Genomic DNA, 25,225 nt, shown 5'->3' on the forward strand with positions numbered 1-25,225 from the left:
GATCACTGCTTCCTCCCGCTCATTTGGATACAGAATGTGTCACAAATATCTGTAATTCTAAAAAGGTCTACGCGCACGTGCGTGCGTGTGTGTGTGTGCCAGAGTTTGTCTTAAAAGCACTTATTAATCTGTCCGCGGCCTTTTCGCCGGCTTATGAAGTCCTGATTGCACGTCATTGTTTTGGCTTCATTTATTTGAACCCGCAACCTATAATCACGCTTGCAAAACACGCCGGCTTTAGAAAGGCGAGCTGCCATCTTCATCACGGCTGCTAACAAAGTGAAATGTTGAAATCCCACCCCTCCTCCTCCCCTCCGCGCCCGACTTCGCCCGGAGGCCGAGACATCGGCGACGCCCACGATACCAATCAGAACGGAGAAGCTCGACTGCATTAATCATATTCATTGAAAAAAAAACAAAAAACAGCAGCGCGAGTGAGTGAATGAGTGTGTGAGTGAGTGAGTGGGCTCTGAGGCGGGGTGGCGGCGGCGGCGGCGGGGACAAATCCTCTAAAGACGTCCATCTTTGTCTTGGAATCGCGTTTCTCTTTTCATCCTCGTCTCACGGAAAGTGAAGGCTAATGACAAAATAGCCGGCTAATTCCAGTAATTACGCGTGTTTGTCAGAGGAAGTTTCCGAACGCCGCCGCGTCTTTCCCTGATCTTAAAGGCTTGGGCGGCGCCGTTGTCGCTAACAACACATTTATCGACAGGTCAGGAATTAGAGAGGTAAAGATGGCGTCGGCGAGCAGGGGAGGGGGGGGGGCTTGCACAACAAACTCTACCCCCCGCCGCGACGCACACACACACACACACACACACACACACACACACACACACACACACACACACACACACACACACACACATGCACACACACTCCCCGGCCGCCGGCTCCTCGACATTGTCTCCCAGAACAAGCCGGCATGAAAAGCGAGGTAAAGAATGTACGCGTCCAAATAAACCACACATTTCAATGACAAAAGGGGGAAAAAAAAGGATTTGCGAAGACGCGCCCTGCGCTCTCCACCAAGACAGGACAGTCTGCGCGACCCCTTCCCGTTATACAAGGGTTTTGAATCCCCATGTTTTTTGACCTTCGTACTAAATTGATTCGTCCGTAACACGAGAGCGCACAGAGGAGTGTGTGGCGGGGGAGCGCGGGGTGTGTGTGAGGGGGAGGTTGAGCTCGGGGGTCGGCGCCGTTCTTTTTCAAGCGGACGCTGACCGTGTTGACGTTCGACGTTTTACCCCGGAAAAAAAAAGGTTCGCAACTCACCCGTCGCTCCCTTTCCTTTAAAAGCAAATCCGCCGTGTATTTCTGGTCCTCAAAGAACCGGAACCCGTTCTCGCTATTTTGTCCAAAGATCCTTTTGAGCCCTTTTTAGCGCCGCGCATATTTCAGATATTTCCTGTTTTACCGTATCACAATTCATCGCATTGTACGTACAGATACCGAGCAACATACAAAGAATATTTGTGTGTGTGTTACATTATAGCATAAAATAGAATAGCAAATTCACAATTCACTATCGCCGCTGTCTGGCTGGGATGGGCGAGAGGTTGGCCACATATGAGGACACGCAAAGATTCACCCTCTGGTTTGCACGTCATATCATGCAGCCGTCTTGCATCTTTTGTGAAGGGCAGTATGAAGAAGCGCAATCCTTATCCGTTGTTATTTTCACGGCGGGCGTCACGGTTGCAGCGGTTAGCAAGATGGTCCCCGAATCCAACGGGCGGAGCCTTTCCGAAGAAGTGAATGAATCGCCGTAAATCCGTTTACACTAAACGACCGGCTGTCCGTCGACACGTGGTGCTGAGATCGCGGTTCCTCTCGGCCGATGGCGGCGGCAGGATGAGGAGCGCAGATCATGACTGGATGAATGGATGCGCGGCCATCCTTGGCTTCTGTCAGGACTGACGGGCCGGATCCTGAGTGACAGGAATGACGAACCGTCTCCGATGAGAGGCTTTCAGTGAACACCAGACCGTGTGTGTCTGTGTGTGTGTGTGCGTGTGTGTGTGTGTGTTAAGTGTCCCGGCGTACCTTTACACCCGAACACTTAAGAAGGTTACACAAATATTCAATTCAAACAAACACATTGTAATGAGCTTACGCGTCGCCTGCTTTCATCCCCGCCGAGCCTCGACGGGCGCAAAGTGTGTCAAGCTCCCTGTTATCGTCCCGTGATGCGATTGGCTGGACGCGTCGCCGCCGAGCTTCCACGAGGCACAGGAGAGCGTATGTGGGAGGGCGGCTGGAGGACCACTCGGCGAGTTTGGGTCCCCGCAGATTGCCGTAGCAACGACTCTACTTCAGATCTATTTGAGGGAAACGGGCCGCACCTATCCGACCCTCTCGCCCCCGTCTCCATGGTCCCCCTTCCCCTAAAACAGGTGCACGGAGTGTGTGTTTGCACGCACACGCACGCACACAACACACTACTTCCAAGCTAAAACCGACCTTGACCCCGTGCAGGGTTGAGAGGCTCTCTACCTCCACTTCTGTAAGAATAATACACTCCCCGCGTAAATGTATTCCAGTTACCCGACGAGTGCTCGTCTTTAGTTTCATATTCCACTGGGTGAATCACTGGCGGAGGTGTTGGGGGGCGGGGAGGGAGGGAGGGAGGGAGGGGGGGGTGCCGGGGTTTAGCTTCGGGGGTTTAAATAGATTTGAAAAAAAGGAATATCCCGGAAAAACCTTCTAGGTTTTACGCCCGATGCGCCAAGCGGAGCAGTTACCGCTGATCCTGATCAGGGTTGCCGGCGAGGAGCAGGTCCATCACGGGGTCGCGCAACTCCTGGGCCGTTCAGGGTCGGCGGTGAAACTCTCGCACGTTTTGGGGAGTCGAAGCGAGGACCTTCTCGGCCGACCTCATCGCTGCGCCGCGTCCCTGCAAATGACACTCGCTTTGTCCTTGAATGAGTTATTAGCGGTCAAAACCGTCCATAAATCCAATGTCCTCCATAGAAGGAAGTGACCTGAATTCAAATAAAAGAAGATGTTATTACACATATTTACATACACATGCACATATATACATACAGGCATATATGTTTATGTACACACACATACATATATTTGTAATTCTATATACATATATAGAGCTTTCTTTATCGATGCTTTTACACATATATAATTATATACATATGATCATTTACAAAGAAAGCTCTTTATGTGTTCTTACATTGTCAGTCTTGTTTTGCTCGTGTGTGTGTGTGTGTGTGTGTGTGTGTGTCTACCAGCAAGTTGTGTGTCCTGAGATGTTTTCTGTTTCCACTTGTGGCGTGTTTGTGCGACTGACCCTGCAGAGGCTGCTTCATGCCGTCCAGCTCCTGCAGTGAGTGTGTTTGGGAGGAAACAGGAGGAGATCTCTGGAGTGAGTGTTGCGTTGGATCCATGTGGTGGCAGTGTTGCCTCAGAATCCTCCCGGCTCTCCTGACCAGGCCACGTCTTCGGGGTGGATCGGGGGATCCTCGCCGACCTCTATTCCGATGACCACCTATTTAATTACAAAGGCATTTTATTTGAATCCGATGGAATCCAATTTATTGCACGAGTTGCCGTTTAGTCAGTTTGAGTCTTCCGGTCTTTTCCATCCTTGCCGGGACATCGCTTGAATGTAATATTAATACATAAAGGCGGGGTGACGGCGGCACGGTGGAGCGCAACGTCCAAACAATTCAATCTACTGGACCAATTAGGTACAGTGTCACTTCCACTCTCTTTATTGCAACTGAAGCCGAAATGTAAAAACAATCTCCGCCAGTTCTTCAGGAAATCTTGCCTCTTCTTTTGTTTTGCCGCCTGGTGGGATTTATCGTCACGACGCGTTCTTTTTTCAAGATGGCCTACAAGCATTTCGCTCCACGTCGATGAGCTTCGCCGAGATGGAGCCAAACAATCTCTACCCGAAGGAAAGAAAAGTGATTTGCAAAGAAAACTCTTAAAATGTTTCATCCTCTTTAAGCGCCATTTGTTTTTTTTCCAGACGATTTTTCTCCATGATTGTATTTGGATGAATCTCGCTACTATAACCTTTTAATCAGTCATCTATTCATTTACCTGCAGTTGCTTTGGTATTTGTGCACGAAGCTCTCTGAGGCTGCTTGGTGCATTCAAACCTAAAGCGGACGCTCACGTACGTATCATTCGGACTCCCGTTTTCCCGCAGAAGGAAGTCTTCATCATTATTCCATGAGCTGTGAAAAGCTCAAGGCTACAGCGCCTCTGCACGGTGGAAGAGCGCACAAGTTATGGCGCAACTTCTGTGTGTCAGATTGTGTAAATGGAAATGATTATTGCAAAGATTGGACTGCAAAGTAGTTTGTAATAGTGTAGTGGTCTTGACCCTTTGGCTTTTCCCTTGTCGGTAAGAGGGCTCGGTCACGCAACAAGTACCTGCTTTGCTCCTGCGATTATTTTATGGACGTTTTTTTTCCCACGTACGCCCGCTTCAATAGTTTGGGGTGAGCGGCGGTCAGGGTCCGAGACCCCTGCCCGGAAGGGTCACCCCGAAGTTTGAGGAGGTGGCGTGGCCGGCGTCGGGTCTCCTGAGGACTGAGAACGATTTGAAAAACTCTGATGAAGACCAGCAGGAGGCCGCGAGGGACCTCATCCGGACTGAGGAGATCCGGGACCTTCTTGGGAGGACGGACGCCTTCGCGGGGAACTCGAAGCACGACCCAGAGCTCGGGACCGTTTTGAAGTGTCTAACATTCTAAAATGATCCGATATTTTTTAAGTTTATAAGGTTGTATGGTGGTTACAGCCCCTGCCTCACAGCGAGAAGGTCCCTGGTCGGATTCAGCCGTGCACATCGGGAATCAATGAATGTCTGCGTACACGTGAAGAGGAAGAAGGCTACGTCGTGTTGTCATGAGTTTCCGCGGCTCTTTCATCGAGTCGAAATCGGACGAGCCGATCCAGAACCCGAGCGGAAAAGAAAACGAGGGTTCTTTGAAATACATCTATATTTTATTGGTGGTCTGACAGCCGACACCTGGCAAATCCAAATACATTTAATACTGTGTGAACATTGCCGGAGAACAAGACATCGAAGTAAATCGGGATCCAAACGAAGGTAAACGGGTACATCGTCGGTAAAGAACCAAAAGCAAGGAAACGCGTACGTAGAAGCCGATCGTATAAGCACAAGCTAAATCGTTTCACTTGCAACATTGTCTGACTTCTATTGTAGATAGTGTTAAAGCACACATTTCTAAACACGATGCAAGCTGGCTAGCTAGACGGCTGCTACCTCAGGTCACTCCCACCGGACCCTCTCAGACCCAAATGTCAATTTCTGCTTCGCACGTCAAGAGTTGAAAGCTAAGCGTAGCGTTTCACGAGATCCTGGCTTTCCGTGGAGAGCCGCTACATACATGGATACCGTGTCCGAAACGATGCTTTCAAACAAAAAAAAAAAAAAAAAAAAAAACATTTTTTGACTGATCCAACTGAGAAACCAAAAAGAAAAGGTAAACAGAAACGTGGCATTGTTAAAGCCTTGTGCCGGATATTCAGCCTGTTTTAGGGAAAGCAGACGTCCTCAGTGAAGTTGGCGGTTCAGAGCTGCCTTCAGCATCATCGTCCACGGCTTCACCGGGTCCCAGGCCTCCTCCAGCATCATCATCATCATCATCATCATCATCATCATCATCATCAGTGCTCCACTGCTTGTGTAATAGCGATAGCGGTCCACTTGTCATTCCTAATGTGACACATGCTAAACGTGCATCGGCGGAAAACAGCGCCGGCGGCGAGGACACTGTGCGGCTTTTTACATCGAGACAGAGAAGCATACGAGCCCGGATTCACAGTTTGATTCAAGAGTCCAATAGGAGATCTGTTAAAGTGTAATTACAAGAAGACTGTGTTGACAAAGCACAATGTGGCCGATGTATCCGTACTCCATCACCGTCAGTGACCGGGATACTTGGTCTGTTTTAAGCGACAAAAGTTATGCTATCTAGTTTGTTTTCCGTCGTCGGTTCATATGGCTGTTCGTGAGGCTTTTTGTCCCTTTTCTTTACCCAGACAGCGGGAACGGAGTTTATCCCTGGAAGGAGCCCATTAGAGCACGTGCACGGAGCTCAGCGCGCCAGGAACAGGAACTTTCTCGATTCCCAGCTGCCCGAAGTGCAAATAAATACGTAGGTTTTCACTACTTAGCATTCTAAGGAGCAATGGCTGATTCTTGTAAACACCGTCTGTTCCTTCGAGAAGCATCGAAACTAGCGTCGGCGTTCAGCCGAGTGTATCGACCCGAAACGGCGACCGGGATCCTGCAAATCTTGGCGCGAGCCGAGCTAAACCGGAGCAGAACGGCGTTTATCAAAAGCGGCGTCTCAGATAGCGAGCCGTAGATGTTCCCGCCTGGTAGAAGAACAGGCGGGAGATGCTTTTGCCGAAAATATCATCCGACGGCACTTAGTACCGCTAGCAATAGAGAGGGAAAAGTAAATCGCGCCGGCGTTAAGCAGCAAGCGGCAGTTCATTCACATTTTATCGACCGCAGGAGAGCTTTTTGGACTCTCCTGAAAAAAATGATAGCCAGCTGAAAAGATGTCGGGGGGATTGTCGGCCATGTTGGAAGGAGGAACGACGGAGCCTTGAAATGTTCTGACAACAGTGACCTCTCAAGGCACTAAATTCAGTGTACGCGATGGCGGAAGCAACTGTTGCCGCAGCAGAACTTTGATGCGAACCACTTACGAAACGAAACGGCCGAAAAACACATGCACGCAAAATTGTCACCGTATGCACTCTGTTGTGGCCGTCGGCGGGGAGCGACCACAGCAACATCCACACCGAGGGTTTTTTAATTTGAAATTCGCTGTTTGGCCTTGTGGCCACATCACGGTGTTGGTATAAAATGTGGCGACCTTCTCTTTCTTCACGTGTCCCCACGGCCAATCATCTGCCTCCATCTAACCCTTTCCTGAGCATCCGTCTGTCTCCATCATGGCAACCCACGGCAACACTTGATTATGGCATGCGGTCCTCAGGCCCCGCAACAATGCGAAGTGAGCAGAATAAGCCGACATTTGACTTTTGTCCGGTCGAGCGTTCGGATCCGAACAAGACGACGGCGAAAGCGACCGTCTCTTTCGCCGACGGAAAGATCTTTAACGCGCCGTGAACACCGGTATCCAAACACAAAGAAGACAGCCAGTCTTATTGCAGCAAACTGAACAACTTCTGTAAGCGCAACAAAAACCATCTTGAAAAGTATTTGTTCCTGAAGGGACGCTAGCAGAAGGCTGAGGAGATCCAACCACTGGCTCGGAGGTGCAGACCTGCTGTCTAATAACATCTGGACATCAATAACGCCTTCCGCCTTCTACCCGGTGAAGACCAAAGGCTCTTGAGAGCCGCTACATGTATTTGTCTGACTCAAGGCGAGTCTTTAAGCGTAAAGTTTAGATCACCAGAATTCGATCTGGTCCGGTTCAACTCTAACATCCAGGGCTGAAGCAAAGGATCTCGTGGTTGACCTCAAAACAACCGACGTTCCCCCGGTCGGCTGACGCCGTGAGCGCACCGATGGCCGTCTCGGGCTCGCAAAGGCCGACTTATACTTTTGGGCACTTACACTTTCACCTCGAGGGACTCGATGCCAACCCGGTTCTGACCCGAGAACGTCCCGCACATCTGCAACTGTCAGTCACCTGAGCTCTTCTTGCTGATCCAAAAGTCAGAAATGGCGGTCGGGATGTGACTTCTGAGGCGTCGACACGGCGGTCGTTTCGCGGCCAATCGTCTCCGACGGCGTCGGCAGGAACCCGATCGGTTTTTAAAACGACAACTACGTGGTGTGGATGCGCGGCGAGAAGCTCCCCTTTCACGGGAAACCCGACGTCGGCGCCTCCGGCGATTACGCCCGAAGGCACGATGACACGTGAAGCGACGTTTAACGTGCGGAGGGCGAAGGAAGGAGGAGATGGGAATCTTGACATCACGGGCGAAGGCGTGGACGATGGAGACTTTTGTTTTATGCAACTGGGTAAAGCACTTTGTCGCTTATTTCTGAAAGCATTTCAGTCTTAAAATAAACCCCGAAAGATTTGGGGTGGATTCTTATTAGGTCAGAAAGATGTTTGGCAGACAGGAGATGGAGCACATTCAGATCCCTCCCAGCCGCCGCCCAAAAGCTTCTGGGGAGGATGGAGGCTTCAAGTTTCTTTAGTGATTGCGAAGCGACGCCACATCCGGCCTCATGCTTGGAGCGAGTCTCAAACACGCCTCACGCTGAAGCGGATGACAACAAAAAACAAAGAAAAGCGCACTCTCCGCACAAGCAAACCGCACACACGCCTGCATATTGAAAAAGAAATCATTCTTGGCTCGAAAGCTGCTGACAAAACGCTAAAAATCTGTACATTATTTAAATACCCTATTTACAGAAATAAACATACCTCATTGTTTGTCGTTACTGGCCTGCGTTTTGCGCAGAGTCGAGCCCGGGGTTCAAACTATCCACGCGGGAAACGGGCGTCGAAGCCACGTCCGGCGAGAAGAAGCATAAAGGGACCGTTTGATGGCCTCGTGCACGGTCGGATTCAGATCGAAACCGCAAAGGACGATAGTGGCGGCTTTAAACGAATAAAAAACAGAACTCGCTCGCATAATTGACGATAGCAACGTGCTAACGGCGGCGCGATCGCAGTGGCAGGCGGACGGACCGGACCGCCGCTTCTCTGACCTCCGACCACAAACTGGATAATGGAGACTGTAGGGTGAACGGGCTAATGAACGTTAGCTCGATTGCTATCGCTCCCGGCGGTACGGTTAGCGGTACGGTTAGCGGCTCGCGCGGCGGCTCGGCCGTCTTTGGCGTATGAGTGCGAGTGTGAACGGGTGAACGGAATCCAGCGTGAGGCGCTTTGAAACGACAGGCTGCTATTGAAGCGGAGACCGTTTAGCTCAGAGCTGAGGAGATACAGGAATAAATAGATTCAAAGAAATGCAACCGACTCAAGTCCAAAATATAGACGTATTTGATTTTCTTTCCAGGAGCAAGTTTATATATATATATCTTGAAACCAGCCGTCACGTTTACTTGACAATTGTGGCACATTTGCGACAGCCTTTTCTTCGGTATTTGTATATTTTGCTTATTTATTCACGATGAGTTTGTGGCAGTTTCGGTTCCTCGGCAGACTTTGGCAGCGAGGTTACGGTTAAGCTCCGGTTCTATTCTCTCTTCTGCAGTCCTGTACGGCGAAATCCCTGCGTGGAACCGAGCTTTCATTACTACTATTTCAGCGTCTCTCTAAAACCATCTGGGGCCGCGGCGTACGACATCCACAACTCGGGGTTCGAGGATCGAGTCATGCAAAGCCCGGATTCCTTCCCGCAATCAACCGAGAGCGAAAGCCGAGACGACTGGAGGACGAAGCTGAACGGTACCTTGTGAAGCTGCTCGACCCGCTTCTGCAGAGGACCAACGACACGGAGAACGCCTTGATGTAGCATGTATGCTACGTGCGCTGTAATCTAAGAGAAAGCAATATTTAGAGGGTCAATTAAGTTGCGTTACAGTATCTCAGATCGATCCGGTTTGGACTTGGGCTGCCGAGTAGGTGATGCAACATCAGCGGCCGCCCGGGATCTTCTACACTCCACCGACAGAACGGGCAGCCAATCGGAAACGAGGAGCCGAGCCTTGACATAACCTCCGTTATGAGCGTCAGCCCGGATTAACACTTTCACGTCAACCGATATTTGTTAAAGTAATGCGATTTGCAACACGTATCCCCAGCTTTATGTGTGTGTGTGTGTGTGTGTGTGTAAGCTGTATATTTTCCTGGCTTGCTGCTACTCTGTAACACCTGCCGGCAGAATGGCTAATTAATGGCTCAGGAAGTCAATGCTAGCTTTGACGGTGCGACCCGTCGACACGTCCACCGCCATGGCCCGGATTTCCGTGTCGCCGAACTGCATGAGCGTCTGGATCTCCCTGCGCGGCGCCGAGCTTTCCGTTCCGCTCACGTCCAACCTGAGCGTCCCGCACTTCCGGACGCTAGCCTCGCTGATGAAGCCCACGCTCTCCTTCTCGGAGCAGTAGACGTGGATGACGATCACCTGCTGGGACGGTTTGGCCGGAGTGTAGCTGCGCTTCACCGACTCGCCCAGCGCCACCGACTGGTCGGCGGCGATGAAGGTATCAAATACGTCGGTGCACCAGCGCGTGTTGTCCTTCACCAGCAGCTTCTCCGGCGGGTGCTTGCCCTCCACGAAGCGGTTGAGAACGCCGACGCCGTAGGTGAGGGGCGAGCGGCGCACCTTGATGATGCTGGGGTCCAGGCCGAACAGCACCGCCCCTTTCAGGATGGTCAGGCCGACATCGTGGGGGATGATGATGCGGCTGCGCCCCCGGAGCATGTTCTGGACGGCCTGCTGCAGCAGGGGCGACTCGGCGAAACCTCCCACCAAGAACAGGAACTTGATGTCGCTCACTTCTGGCTTCTCGAAGAGCTCGGCTGGAAACAAAGCAAGCGGCGCGAACTTTACCGAGTCGTCTTTCGCCGCGGAGCTATTTCCTGTGAGAAGGTCTAGGGGCGGTTTGTGGAGATCAGCCGGCTGAACGTGACACCTGAAGGGTGAGAACTGCTTGCAAATACTTTTTGCTGCGGTCATTTTTGTCATTTGGCGCAAGGACGCCCGTTTGCCTCCGCCGGCCGCCGTCTGCTACACGAGCAGGTGGCTCAGCCTGGCTTCAAAACGGACCCTTAAAAATGCAGGAAAACATCGGTCGCGAGCGAAACGGGGAAGGCAAGGCACCCGAAAACGCGCTTTGGATTCCGAGCGGGCCGTCCTGCGCGGAAGTAATGTGACCCACTTCCTCTCGGCTAAGTCGCGTATGAATAATGTAGATCTGGAAGAGTTTAGGAAGAGACCGACCCGGCACGGCAGTGAACAATAAGCGAGCGAAACACGACAATCGGACAAACAAGCGGAAGAAAAGCTTCGGTTTCCGTGCGCGTCACTTACTGAGGTGCTGGATGATGTGGTCAATGGTCGGCCTGAAGAGGGAATTCATGGCATCGGGACTCATCCTCAGCATCCCCTGGGAGGACCACTTCACAAAATCCACACTGCAGGGAAGCGAGGCAGGGAGGGAGGAAGTCATACGACGGCGTCTTTAAATGAACCGGGTGACATTCCCGGCAGCTTCGCTTTTCCCGTCAGCCCCTTCCGCACGCATCGAACCGCATCACCAGGGAGCGACCAGACCGGGCGTCTGGATGGACGGCCGACCTTCGCCCCGTGACCTCGCTTAGAGTCGGACACCGGAGCCCGTCCGCCGCACGTCCTCCTGTCGGCGTGGGCTTCCTCCAGGTTCTCCGGATTCCGTTCACCGGAGACCCTAAACTGACCCGACGTGTGAATAGTCGTCCGTCTCTCCATGTTGAGGGCTGAACCTCAGCAGGGATGGAAGCGCGGGATGAGCGCTATGGATAATGAATGAGTGAATGTCTAAGAGCATCTGCTCCGATACGTCACTGCGTCGTAAAGCCTTCAAGAGTCCGTGGTTTCCCTCCGGTGTGCTTCCTGAGCGTCGCGCCTGGACTCCAAGAGTTCATGTTGCCCCTCGTCGCCTCCCCTCCCCCCCGGACGTCTGGCAAACGGGGCAGACGGAGCACTTCCGGACGCCTTCGGGGGTGGGTTGGGCTGAGGAGCTCCAGTTTCAGCCACAGGAGTGTCTTTTAACATCCCACGCCGTGGGATTACGGAAACACACCCAGACGTGAGACAAGGCCATTACTCTCTAGACACCATGGAGGTCCCGGCGGTCAGGCCCGATCGACTCGTAGCGCCGCAGGTGAAACTTATACCGCCGTGAACAGTACGACCGTCTGCAACTGACTTCCAGCGCCGTATTGTTTTAGCGCCGAATGATTTAAGACGATCGTCGGCGGTGGCGCTGGCCGGGTCCCGGGGTAACTGTAGTGCTGCTGGAGCATGTTGAAGAGATGAAGGATGACATGGATTGTTTCCCAGACAGAACGTGGAACACAACGTCAGGGATGCCGGCGTACGTGTTACTCTTTGTGCGGCGATTGTATCGCAGGACGCTGAAGAGCTCATTCCTCCACAAAATAAGACAATAGCAAACTTCATCTGAAGACAGAAGAGCGCCTGCGGTCAAGGTGAAAACAACATTACATATCTAATGAAAAGCCATTGACTGTGAGGAGGAGGAGGAGGAGGAGGAGGAGACGTAGAACTGAGTGCCGACTGTTCTTTGGCTGAACATTCACTGTACCTTTGAGTTTACGGAGGACATTTGCGAACTATCAATCAACCTCAATCTCTAAAAGCGTTTCTGAATCAATGTACCGTGAAGCTTTTAGTTCTCAGCTCATTCATTCATCATGCTGCAGGAGGTCCCGTCCGTCACTGGGAGGAGGAAGAGTCGTCCCCGGACAGAATGCCACTTGGACACGTACGTGCGCATTTACGACGCTCGTCCACAACAGAGTTACGGCACGGCCGGACCCGCCGTCTCGGTCGGGTCGGGTCTTCCCTCGCTGCCGTCGTCGCTTTGCTTTCGCCATATTGTGGTTTCTGTCAGTTTCAGGGCCTGCGAGGACTTCCGTCAAGTTTTGCACCTGAGTTTCTCGCTAAGTATGAAATGTGGGCCTGTGCAGAGGCCTTCAGCCTGGACCGACGCCGTCCTCATCGCTGATGCCCGAAGCTCAAAACTTGGAAGCCGCTCTCTTCCTCCATTCTGATTCCCGAAGAAGCAACGTCACTCATTTCTAGGTTTGCTTCATGACCTCCTGCCTGGTCGGATCTTTGAAATGATGTTGGAACCAGCAAAATCAGGAGAATCATCGCTGATTCATTTAACGAACGGCATCGAGTGCAGACCAAAGATGTTGGTTCTGGTGGGATGAGTTCCACCGTATCAACCGTGCTTGTGACTCTTTTTCTTCTTCTTCTTCTTCTTCTTCTGGCTTTTCCCTTCAGGTGTCGCCACAGCGAGTCAACCTTCTCCATCTCACCCTATTCTCTGGATCCTCCTCTCTCACACCAACTACCTTCATATCCTCTCTCACGACGTCCATAAACCTTCTCTTTGGTCTTCCTCCAGACCTCCTGCCTGGCAGTTCTCACTTGTGACTCTATTGAACGAAATTTACAAAAGCTTGACGGCCGGACTTTGACCGACACTTGGGCGACTGTCGACTTTGCCTGAACTTCGGCTTTATGCCTTAAAAAGCAGGTATTCTTTTGAGACGTCCTTTGGATGAGCTCGACACAAAGACTCCACCATTGAAATGAAAAAAGACATAACATTTAGAAACTGGATTGTGATTAAAATTTCCTGCCGATGAATATCGATGAGTAAATCGGACCTAAATATCGTTGTAGATCGGTTGCGCGTGTTCTTGATGCGTCGGTGTTTTTCCCGAGGCTCTTAAAGTACTCACTTGCTCTTGCGCAGGGCGTGCTCCACGCTGTGGCCTCGGTATTTCTTGTAGTAGTCGATGAAGGAGAAGGGCAGGTTGATGTTGAGGGGGTTGGTCCTGTCGGGCGCCGCCGCTCTCTTCCGCGACTCAAAGGCTATCATCAGGTCCACCCAAGCGGCCGGCCTCTTGATCTTGAACTGGTCGATGAAATCCTGTCCGAAGATCTTGCATAGGAGTTTTTCAAACTCGTAGTCGATGCCGATGGATCCGTACGGGCCGCCTGGACGGAGGAGGGGCCGGTGAGTCCGGGCGAACCGCGGTACGACTCCGATCCGGGACGAGGAGGCTTTTACCTGATGCCTTGTAGAGCTCCTTCAGATGCCCCTCCGGCAGGCGGATCTGGTGGACGGTCAGGTCCACCGTTCCTCCCCCGCAGTCGACCACAACGTAACGGTCACCTGCCAGAGACGGGAGAGCGAGTTCAATAAACTCCCAACCGCATGGTTTACAAAACGATATCCAAAAGAATCTACGAGCCAAAAGGCCGCTGATCAAGACGGCCGTCATAAATATTATCTTTGGCGGTCCCGTTCAAATGATACTCACTCTAAATCTCTCACCGTTTATTTCTTTTTATTGATTTTAATGTGGCGTTTCTTTTCCAGACTTGCTCCGAGTCTGACTTCTTGCATCTCAAGTGTTTCCAGAACAAACGGCTCATTTAATGATACCTTCCTCTTGCACCGGATCGTGCCGCTAACGCAAACACCAACCCAACACAAATGCACGACTGCAGTCTAAAGCAGGGGTCGGGAACCTTTTTGACTGGGAGAGCCAGAAAAGCCAAATATTTCTTGATATGTTTCATCGAGAGCCATATAGTGTTTTTAACGCACAAAAAATGAAATACATCTTTCTTTTAATGCGACCTCTGGTGCTGCATGGATTTGCTCGAAGTGCTGCTTTATATTTGACCATTTCATCCATGCAATTTTATCACTGCATATCAGACAAACCGCAGATCCGAATGTAAATTCTTCCGTCCACGCAGCCTGGAACGCACGGTAATCATCCTCTTTTTTTTCTTTGTCGCCATCTTTTCCGTTTCGAGGGTTGATGCGGATTAAGTAGTCGGCTATTTGATCAAATTAATTTCTCCACCTTTACAACGACCCAGACGCGCTCGGAAGCCAACGGTTCCCGACCCGACCCACGGGTGACCCGGGAAATTTATCTTCTAAACTAATTTCTGTTTACTTTAAAATGACACAGTATTATGAAGAAATCTTCTTCTTTCGGCTTTCGTTGCCACAGCCAATCGACTTTCTCCATCTAACCCTAAAATTATTACGAAGAAATATCGCAAGTATTTTAAAATCAGTTCCAAACTGATTTTTTCTTTTTCAACTCAAAATTGTCTGGGAGCCGGTGACCAAATTTCGAGAAAGGGAACACGGATCTCACGCGGAAAGCCATCCTTCGGAAAAACAGGCGCCAACTCTCATGGCAGCTGTTGAGTTGCATCTCAACTCTGACTAAAAGAGGGGAACGAGACCAAAAATGAAATCTAATGCTGGCAGCAATTGAAGTGTGCGACGCCAATGACCTACGCATGAAAACCCAACGGCAGCGGTCGAGCTTATTGCATGAGATGTACAAGTCATGGAAGCACAGCTGGTCTGTGCCTGCATCCTTGTAGAGCCTTCATTCTAACAGAGTCTGAGACTCGCTCACCTGACCACACCTTCGCCGTGGTCTTTCTACGGCTGCACCATCCAACATTTAAAGTAGAACGATTCAACGGGAGGAAAAAGATTGATTACTGAAAGGAAATATTAGATGTGCAGACATTGGACCTTCTGAATGTGTTGTGCACTCAATCAACAAGGTTTCAGGTTTCAGAAAAACAAAGTTGTGCAGAAATGAGCAGGTGGCCGTCGCGGTACTAAATCAGGTCGAGTCATTTATGTGTTTCTTGTACAATGAGAGTCTTACTTTGCCGCCCATTTGGATTTGTATTGACACTAAATAGGTGGCGTAAATATGATTATCCATGTGATGGCAGTGCAAGTAAAACATTGAGTGCAGTTTATAAACATAAACAACTGGGACAACTGTTTTTAGCCCCTTTACCAGATACTGTTTTGAAAAGTTGGGGTAAATTTGACCCCTAATGGGACGGGCATCGGATAACGATGCTTGTTGTCACTATCGCGTCAACGCGCTCGATTAATAGAATTGATCGAGCGCGTTCGGAAGTCCTCTGCGCTCAAAGTGTAACCCAGATAACGGCCGGCGAAGAGATGCTTCAAAGTGGCCCCGGTTTCTGAGGCGTTGGCATCGTCTTCTACCCTGAGAGTGTCGGGAAACAGAAGGAGTGGTTAAAAGAGTGATAGACGGGTGAAAGTGGTGACTCTACCTTCTTCCAGCTCCGACCAAAGCTCCCCTATGACATTTTCCACCAAAAAGGTGCGACTCTGCCGGTTGCGTCGGACATGCTCCTTAGCTGGTTGTTAACAGGAGAGAGAATTGTTCTGGTGAGTGTGATCAAGGCCGGAAGCGGCGTGGCTCATCATGAGTTGAAAGCGAGCAGCGGGTCGGGGTGCGTCCACGCCGTGAGCCGACGCCTTCACGACCCACCGACCGACCGACCGACCGACCGTCGGATCGCTCGCGGCGTGGACGTTTAAGGACTTTCCCTCGGAGCGAAAGGCTCGGCTTCTTGTGTTTTCTTTTGGTATTAAACTAGTTGGCTAGCTACGCCTCCACCTGGGAGGTTTTCTAAAGAGAGCAAACAGCAAGTAACAAGATAGAAAGCAAATAACGAAAAGGGCCGAGAGAAGAACACGACACCTTTGAAAAATCTAGGCTTTTTGTTTTCTTTTTAAACTAACTTTGCATTTATTCATCATGCATACCCTTTATCCTGCGCTGGACTATAGACGAGAGCCAATAGTCTACAGAATGGGAAACTCTAAAAACACATCGACCACCGCTCACACATCTGGGTAATTTAGTCGCCAATAAACCTCCTGCACGTTTTCAGACGGTGGAAAAAAAAGAAGATATATATATATACATACACTTTATTTCCATCTTGTGGCTTCTGGGTGCTTCTGGGAAATGTGGTTTGTAACTAGCGTTGGTTTTTGGGTTGTTTTGAAAGCTGAGTTTTCAATGAAGAGGGTGAATTCCTTTTTCATGTAAAAACTGTTAAACGTTAAGAGTGGAATATATACATTATATACACATATATGTATAAGTATATATATATATACATATATAGATAGGTTGTTTTTTTTTTTAATCGCTGAAATTCGCTCTGGATGCCTCAGTCGCCGGTCCCGGAGCCGTCCTCAGCTCTGGTTTTAGGCTGGATTGTAATTCAGTCATCGTGAAAATGTACCTGACGCTGGAAATGGCAGCAGAATGAGCCGCTTGACGGAGCTGAAGGCAAACAGTCCTGCTTCCTTTGGCTCCGCCTGGATCTCCGGCTTGATTAAGGGCCGAGTCGGTCTTAATAACGACCCCGTGGCGCTTTGCGAGGATCGAGAAATGGCGGCAGCGACGGGCCGAGGTCGCTCCGTCTCGGCAGCTTTGTTTCTAATCGTTTGTCGTTTTCGCGGACGGTTCGGCGTGATGCTACTGGGAAAAGGATGCGTGTTGAGCCGCATCTTGTAATAACGGTGCATTTTGTAATAAACGTCCAAAATGTAATCACTTTTTCATTTCAATTTGTAATAAAGCCGCATTTTGTAATACACTGCCCCAACGTATTTGTAATAAATTTTGCCGCATTATGTAATAAGTTATTACATATTGAGAAGATTATTACAAAATGCACTTGCAACTTTTTTATTTTCTAGGAAATGTAATAACACGGTGCATTATGTAATAACAATTCTAAAGCATAAGTTTGTTAATTGTATTTTATTTTACTTCAAAGTATTTGTAAAAGCTAGGCCTATTATTAGCATCACTGTATTAGCCTAGTAGCAGTACTTAGCGATTACTATCAGTACACTATTCAAAGTGTACTCTGCATTAACAGAGAATATTCTATAGATTCCATGTTATTACATTTCCTAGAGAATAAAAAAGTTGCGAGTGCATTTTGTAATAATCTTCTCAAAATGCAATTACTTATTACATAATGCGGCAAAATTTATTACAAATGCGTCGGGGCAGTTTATTACAAAATGCGGCAGTTTATTACAAAATGCGGCTTTATTACGAAATGAAATGAAAAAGTGATTACATTTTGGACGTTTATTACAAAATGCACCGTTATTACAAAATGCGGCTCAACAATGCGCCGGTAAACAAAGAGGGCCATCATAATGTATCCGGTGACCAGGGTGATCTAGCGGCCGTATCTTCAAGTCGTGGCTCCGGGACGAACCCGCTCGTACGCTCATTTCCTCTTATACGGAGGAAACAATGCAGGAGGGGAAAGATAACTCTGCAACGCTCTTTAGTTTGACACGGGGCGCGAGAGAAGGCCACACTTGATGCAATTAACAGTTTTTATCATGTATTTTGTGAAATATGAACAGAAAAGGTAATTACATACCATTGACATGCATATATATATATATTGATATATATATATATATATATATATTCACACACACTATATATGTATACAAGCCATATAAATGTGCACACTTTATATATGCGCTATATATACATATATATGCTAACAAGTGATGATGACGATAGTGAAGATATATCATTTTAGGAGAGTCTGTGCCATTTTGGGGCTGAACTTACAGGACACGTGTGTGTGTGTGTGTGTGTGTGTGTGTGTGTGTGTGTGTGTGTCATGGATTTCTGCTAAGAATGAAGTGTATGCATGAATATGAATCAGTCTGACCTTCCCTCTTTCCACCTAAAACAACCGAATCCTCCTCTGAGCTGACGCGCCGCCGCCGCCGCCGCCGTGCGTTCTGGATCGTGCACTCGTGCGGCGTGCACGATCACAAGCGGGGTTTGCGTTTGCGAGGGTGAACCAACAAAACAAACGCTGACGGAAGCGCGACAGACGAAGCCGCATGCAGGCAAACTACATGTCATGATGCGTCCTGGTGTGATGAGTTTAGAAGCACGGCAAGTCGCTGAACAAATTTGAATTGTTGATAATTGCGCCACTTTAACAGTTTATTTCCAATCTGTTAAAAAACAGATTGAAAATCTGTGGGTTTATGTTTTTTGGGAGTCATAGTTAGCCTAGCTTAGCTCACGATAAGACAATGTAATTCCGCCTCCCAATAATTATGTTTAGAGGAATTTCCTATAAGTGAGAAGAAAAATAAAACCCCTTGATTATCATAAACCATCTGGGTGGTGGAAATCTTCTGAGGAAGGTGAATAATTCTTTCGACCGATGAAAACTTAGACGGGGTTTATCGTCATTCAGCGACGACTCGTGAGCATAGGGGCTCTGCAAAGGAATTTAATGGAAAGAATATAAAAATATACAGAATCGGAGTATTTTTCGCTGAAATAGTAAAATTGACCTGTGGAAAAGTGCAAAAACTATGTGAATAAGTAGAAAGTAACTAAAAACACATGTTTCTACACAGGTCTTAGTGCTAAGCTAGGCTAACCAAGCTAAGTGTATATGAAGGGCGCGTCCTTCTCAAACGTTGTGGCCGCGGTTTGCTGGTTTGCTGCGTTTAGCTACGTTTCTACCAGCTTCCCCGAAAACGTAGAAGAGTCCGCGGGAAATGAATGCGTGTTTAATGTGGAGGCCGAACAGGGAGGAGAGGAAGGCTAGTTCTAGTTTTGATAGCCCATAATGTCAATGTTTAACTTTTAAATCATATCGTAATTCCCGGGTTTATTTTGTTTCCGGTAGGATGGAATCATCATGAACACGTAGGCCTTGAAAATAAACAAAAACAAGTATGTGACGTGCGAAATGAGCCCCGTTTCAACCCACATGCGTCACGTGCACGATTAGAAGAAGAAATGTGTTTACCGTGAGCCGGAGAAACTACGGAGAAAGCGACATTCAACAGGAAGAGAGCGTTAAGGCCGTCCAGAAAAGACGCGTTCGGAGGTTTACTTCGCCGTAGCATTTGGCTAAACGTAAACGGGCGGTTGGGACGGGCGCGGCCTTACCTTGCGTCATCCCGCTCCCCACGTTCTCCGTCGGGCTGAAGCCGTTCTGGGTGGTCTGGCTGCTCAGGTCCACCATCTGGTGCAGGCGGAGCTTGCGGCAGTAGATGGACGCCGCCTCGGGTTCCAAGGCGATGATCAGCTGCTCGGGAATCTCGCGAGGCACCAGACCGGACTGGGCGGGGACGGAACAGCGACACGCAGGATCACTAGCCACGCTCATTTAACGCACGTGTCCATTGTTATTTAGGTTCCGTTTATTGTTGTGGATCATTCGTTCATTCGTTCTGGACGTCGGGAGGCCGAAGAATGACTTCCTTATCGACCGGTATCGGACCCGATGTTATCGAGCGGGTGTTCTTTGTTTTTGGGCGCCGGCCGCATCGTTCGTCTTGCGAAAGAAGACATTAAAATCGATTTGGGATTGAAAATAAGCTTAATCGGTGATCCAATTCATCAGTCGTCCATTATCTATCTGGCTTATCTTGCACTCGGGGGCGCTGGAGTCGCTCGCTTTGGGCGAAAGGCGGGGTTCCACGTTCACACATCATCTGGAGACAGACAGCCGTTCATTCACTTTGGGGTCCCAATGAACGTCCCGCAAGGTTTTGGACGGTGGGCGAGAACCGGAGAACCCAGAGACCTGGGAAGAACTTTCTCTGCGGGACCTGAACCGGTGAGCCTTCTGCGACGAGGCGGAAGCGCTAAAAAACTGCGCATCGGCGCCCTCCCCTATAAACTTAACGTCACTAATATTCATACTTAATCATATAAGGACACCAATATGTCTATTTGTTATTATCCTGAGAGTTTTGGCCGGACGTCATTCAAATCTCCAGCACGGTGGAATCATACGCTTTATCAAGCTAATGAACTTTTATCACCCTCCGCCTCTGCAGAAAACACACATTTCATTCTGTGTTATTGTTTCTTAGGTGTTTCCAGAGATCCTTAATAAATGCCAGGCTCTTCACGTTCCCTGGAGGCTGCAGGATAAATGTGCTTTTGCACGGGGATATGGACTGAATTTTAAAGAAAAAAAGCAAGGAGGGCGGGAGGCTGAGAGTTATTTCACCGTCCCCGGAGAGCAAACCGTGACGTGATGATGGGAGGAGGGTCCTCCCCCTGCGGCTCCATGATGGAGCTCTGCTGCCGCTGCTGAGTCACAGATGCTCTGCGCTTCCCTGCGCCGGCGTCTCCTCGCCGCCAGGCTCGCCGCAGAAGCGTCCGCTCGCCTCCGTCCTTCCTCCCTCCCTCATCTACATTCCCCTCCTCTTCAAGAGCCGGCGCAGAGGACGCCGCCAGGACGAAAAGGATGAGATCACTGGAAAGACCGCCACAGAATCCTCGCCGCTACTCAGATTACAAAATCCATTTGGCAAAAATGAGCAAAAACGATCAGGGTGTAGCCGCTTATTAATCGGACAAAGGGGACACGAGTGGAACGCCGTCCGTGTTTTTTGAGACCGATATGAAATTTCCAACGCTGATGGTTTGTCACGGAGTCCGTCCTTTGTTTGACGCAGGCGACACGCCTGCAGCTCCAGACTCTGCAAAGCCACCGCTTTCATCTGGCCGTCCAGCCTCCCAAAGTCCACGCTAAAGCACCAAACACAGTTTGCATCCTTGATTATCTTAAAATCCAGGACTACCTTTCCCTCGGGGGGTGCAGTTAATGAATTATGCACAGTCTGGTTAGACATTGCAGCAGACAAGTAGAGGACACACACACACACACATGCATGCATGCAAAGGCAGCTGGATGGTGAGATTGTGTCAAAGCCAGAAAACCTGCAGGAACGTCTTTGCAGGTGTTTGAAAATGCCGCAACAGCCTTTGTTTGTTCGTCTTCTCACGTCACGACTCAAATCTCGGGGGATTTTAAAGTCCGGCTTTTATATTCACATGAAGACATGGATTCCAACATTTCTGTCCGCTTCCCCCTCCCGCCCTTCATATCCGAAAACCCCACCCTCGCAGGCTCTGTGCTCGGCGCAGCCACGCCCGGCCGTGCACGTTATCACGCCGCGCTCGTCCGAGCCTCCGCGGTCAAAACAGCGGGAGTGGATATAACAAACGGGAAAAATCCAATTTAATTAAACGATGAGCCCCCATGTGCATAAAAATGACATTATTCATTTTTTTTTATGTATCGGCTCCTTTATCTCTGATCTGTTTAACTATTAAGAACAACTTTATTTATCCCAAAGGAAATTTGTTGTGCCAGAGTTTCAAGTAAAACATAACAATTATAGATAATAGTAGGAAGGAGGGAGAATAAGAAATACAAATAAAATATAAAGTGTCAAAGTTAAGGCTATAAAGTGTTTTAAGGTCTTAAAAAGATTTGAATATTCCCTTCGACAACAGGAAGAGGAATTAAAAAGTCTGAAAAAACATGAAAATATATAAAAATAAAAAAACAAGTAAACAATAACGATAATAACAATAATAATAATCATGACAATAATATAATAATAACGTAACAATAATAATAATAATAATAAAAATAATAATAATAATGATGATGAAGATGATGATAATGATATCCTGTGCATCCAGAGCTGCATCCTAAGATGCCTCCTCCCTCCTGGTGTCCTGGCACACATCCTTTCCCGCAGTCCTCAGCCGCTCTAAGCAAACTCTTGTACTTTTGCCCGAAGGCCATGTTTAAATTACAACTAGAGAAGAAAACTTGGCGGATTCTGTTCAAAAACAGCTCTTTTGCGACATCTTTACTCATTGATTGTCACCGGGTGTTGCGGGGAGCCGCGGTTCAACCCCAGCGGTCACCCTGGACCCGACGCTAGCCAGCTATAGCGCCGCAGAAAGAGCCTAACAACCATTCACCCTCTCATTCACACGTCCTGTTGAGACACACAAACATTCACGCTGTCAGTAGCACATCTGGGAAACTGAGGGTCTCAAGTGAACCAACGGCGCCAACGCGCCACACAAACACCACTCGTACGGTCGCAAACAAGCGCCGAAGTCGCCGGTATGGGTTCGGCCGGCTCACCTTGTAGGCGGCCTCTCTCATGAACTGCTTGGCGGGCATTTTCCAAATGGCGGGAACAGTGATCACCCATCTGACGTCGTTGTTGTCGAAGTCGCCCCCCGTCTGGTCGCTCAGCTCCTGCGGGAGGACGTGGAGCTGCGACGCTCTGGGCTGCAAAGACGAGCGTCGGTACAACGACGACGACGACGACGTTACCTTCAGCGCCTGCTCCTTGAAGAACGCCAGTGCGTACGCAAAGATGTCCAGGGCTTTCACTCGCTTCCCGTTGGCCGCCTGGAGGTCTGTGTCGATGGACAGGTTCTGGATTCAGAAACAAGAACAGAGGTCGGAACTACATTTTACACAAATAAGGGACATGGGCTAAGTTATGTTGGTGAACTGCCCGACATATTCTCAAGCGGTAGAAGACGTATGGATGGATGGGATCAGCTGAAGCTTTGTCCAGTTCTATTGGATCCTGCATTCAGTCGTTGTCTAGACTTCCTCTGGTGCAGTCAGGGCGGAGGCCAGGCGAGAGGCGGGTTCACCCTGATCTGGTTCGCTGTCGATCTGGGGCCACGTATAGAGACGTACAACCATTTCACACACTGCCCAATGAAGGGTCTCCTGCTTGTTTTTGGACCGTGGGACCAAAACATAAGAACCCACGGAGACACTGGTAGAACATGGGTTACTCTGATATCCGTCTGGTCCACAAAATCTTCCATAACGCCGCCCACCTCTTTCATCAAGCCTCGCTCCCAACTCACAAGTCCAGTGCTGAGGTCGGTGTCTAGAGGAGACTGCGATGTCCCTAAAAGAAAGTCCGCCTTTTCTAAATCTGCCTTTTCCTGTAAAGCCATAAAAGAACGGAATGGGCTTCCAGACAATCTTAAGGACATGACTGATTTTCACACCTTTACACGGGACGTTAAACATTGGATTCTGGAGCACCAAACATGCTCACGCTAACAATACCAGACGGGTATTTTACCATCAGATGTTTCCCTTCTGGGTCACATCTGATGACCCCCAGATGACCAAAGTAACAATATCACAACAATATCACAACAATAGCACTTTCAACCTGCAAAAGACACATTTTATTGCCTGTTTATATATTGTAGAGTTATTTTATTGCCTATCTGTATATTTTATATATATTGTCTATTTTATACGGCTTTATATTTGTATTGTCCAGGACTACAGATGGAAATTAGCTATGAGCTATAATCTGGTACAAACATCTCTGCCTCTGTGCTTCATGTATTTGTACACTGTCCTAATAAACTTCTAAACAAACAAACAAACAAAACATGGAGACTCCATGCAGAGTGGCCCCCCCGTCAGGATCCAATCAGGGACCTTCTTACTGCGAGGTGGAAGCGCTAGCAACTGCGCCACCGTGCCGTCATTCATTGTGTACAATGTCCTTGACTCAGGGTCACATCGGAGTTGGAGCTTCTCCTTCTCCCAGCTGCTGTTGAGCGAGAGGAAGGGTTCATCCCAGACCCGGATGAAGAATCCTGCCACCATTCGGCGAATGGTTGAGTCGGTAAACCCACGGAGCGTTTTCTTTTGGACTGAGTTTGGAAAATGGAGAAAACCCGTGCAGACATACACGGACTCGTGGAGAAGGCCCCAACTGGAAGTGATCTAGAAACCTTCTTGATGTGCAGGGGGACCATATTTGGTCCAAGACTTCTTCATGATCAACAACAATAGGTTTTCACTCGTGTTAAATGGTGACATGAAAACACCAAATGCGGCTCGAAAATGTGTTCCTTCTTAGTTTGGTCAACACGTGTTCTCTCACTTTGACAAGCTGCTTCCACGAAACCCGACACAAAACAGAGACATCCGCTTGATAAAACATTCACCGCCTCGAGAAACAGCCAACATCTGCCTGTGTGTGTGTGTGTGTGTGTGTGTGTGTGTGTGTCCTTACCGCGGTGGTGTGAAGCTTCATTTTGAACTTCTCCAGGTAGAGCCAGTGCTTGGACTCGCTGGGATCCAGGTCGTGATAGAAGTCGCGAGCTGCGTAACCAAAACTGTGGAACTTCCTGTCTGGAGTCAGCAGGATCGTGGTCGGGGTCTTCTGATTGGACACGCCGGGGTCGCCGCCCTCCCAGCGCCTGCGGGTCACACTCCGTGATCAATAACCCATCGACATTTCCGGTCGTTCCCGCCCGAGTCGAATCGTCCTTGGAATTTTCCATCTTCTGCGCCCGGGGTGAGCCGTCTTTACCTCAAGCGTACGTTGGGAAGTTCCAACCTGCCCTCGAAGAGAAACTTCTAGGCTGCTTAAAAATATCCCAGGACGGCTGGACGAATGGAGGTCAGCTATTAAAAGTAAAGAACCTGGTGGGAGGATGGAGGCTAAACACTCCGCGTGGAAGAGAATAATGAGGTACGTGAAACCGAGACCGAGTCGAAAGAGTCGGAAAGATTCATCCCGGTACAACCTTCCCTTCCCGGCTTGTGAGCCTGCTTCAAATTTCTGGCCGATCGCTGATGTTCTGTAGGTACCCGAGCACAGGAGAGTCAGATAAAGTTCTCTGAATCGCACAATAGTTCTGGGACAAACGGCAAGAGAAGCCCGACTCAAACCGAAGACGCGTCCAGGACGAGCGGCAGGAACTGCCGGAGCAGAGACGCAGAACGGAATGACTCC

General features: G+C 49.3%; 1 protein-coding gene across 6 annotated transcripts in view; it reads right to left on the reverse strand.

Annotated features, from left to right (window-relative positions):
- Positions 1-2,817: 2,817 nt before the first annotated feature.
- hspa12a (heat shock protein family A (Hsp70) member 12A) overlaps positions 2,818-25,225 on the reverse strand; it is a 41,520-nt gene continuing 19,112 nt past the window's right edge. For 2 of the 6 annotated variants that reach the window (XM_086163582.1, XM_086163574.1), the window contains exons 4-13: positions 24,500-24,686; positions 22,768-22,872; positions 22,573-22,689; positions 19,557-19,728; positions 19,414-19,428; positions 15,850-15,936; positions 13,784-13,888; positions 13,452-13,710; positions 11,005-11,108; positions 4,965-10,493 (exon numbers count right to left, since the gene is read on the reverse strand). In XM_086163582.1, the coding sequence (XP_086019708.1) occupies positions 9,862-10,493; positions 11,005-11,108; positions 13,452-13,710; positions 13,784-13,888; positions 15,850-15,936; positions 19,414-19,428; positions 19,557-19,728; positions 22,573-22,689; positions 22,768-22,872; positions 24,500-24,686 (1,783 nt within the window). In that variant the 3' untranslated portion in view covers positions 4,965-9,861. Of the gene's footprint in view, positions 2,988-3,310; positions 3,509-4,964; positions 10,494-11,004; positions 11,109-13,451; positions 13,711-13,783; positions 13,889-15,849; positions 15,937-19,413; positions 19,429-19,556; positions 19,729-22,572; positions 22,690-22,767; positions 22,873-24,499; positions 24,687-25,225 lie in introns of those variants that run through there. The other 4 variants (XM_086163599.1, XM_086163590.1, XM_086163614.1 and 1 more) reach the window with 3 other exon arrangements.

Source organism: Fistularia commersonii, chromosome 2 (assembly GCF_037954325.1).
Source record: "Fistularia commersonii isolate RoL2024-O1a breed Wild chromosome 2, RoL_Fcom_v1.0, whole genome shotgun sequence".
In the NCBI taxonomy this organism is placed as follows: domain Eukaryota; kingdom Metazoa; phylum Chordata; class Actinopteri; order Syngnathiformes; family Fistulariidae; genus Fistularia; species Fistularia commersonii.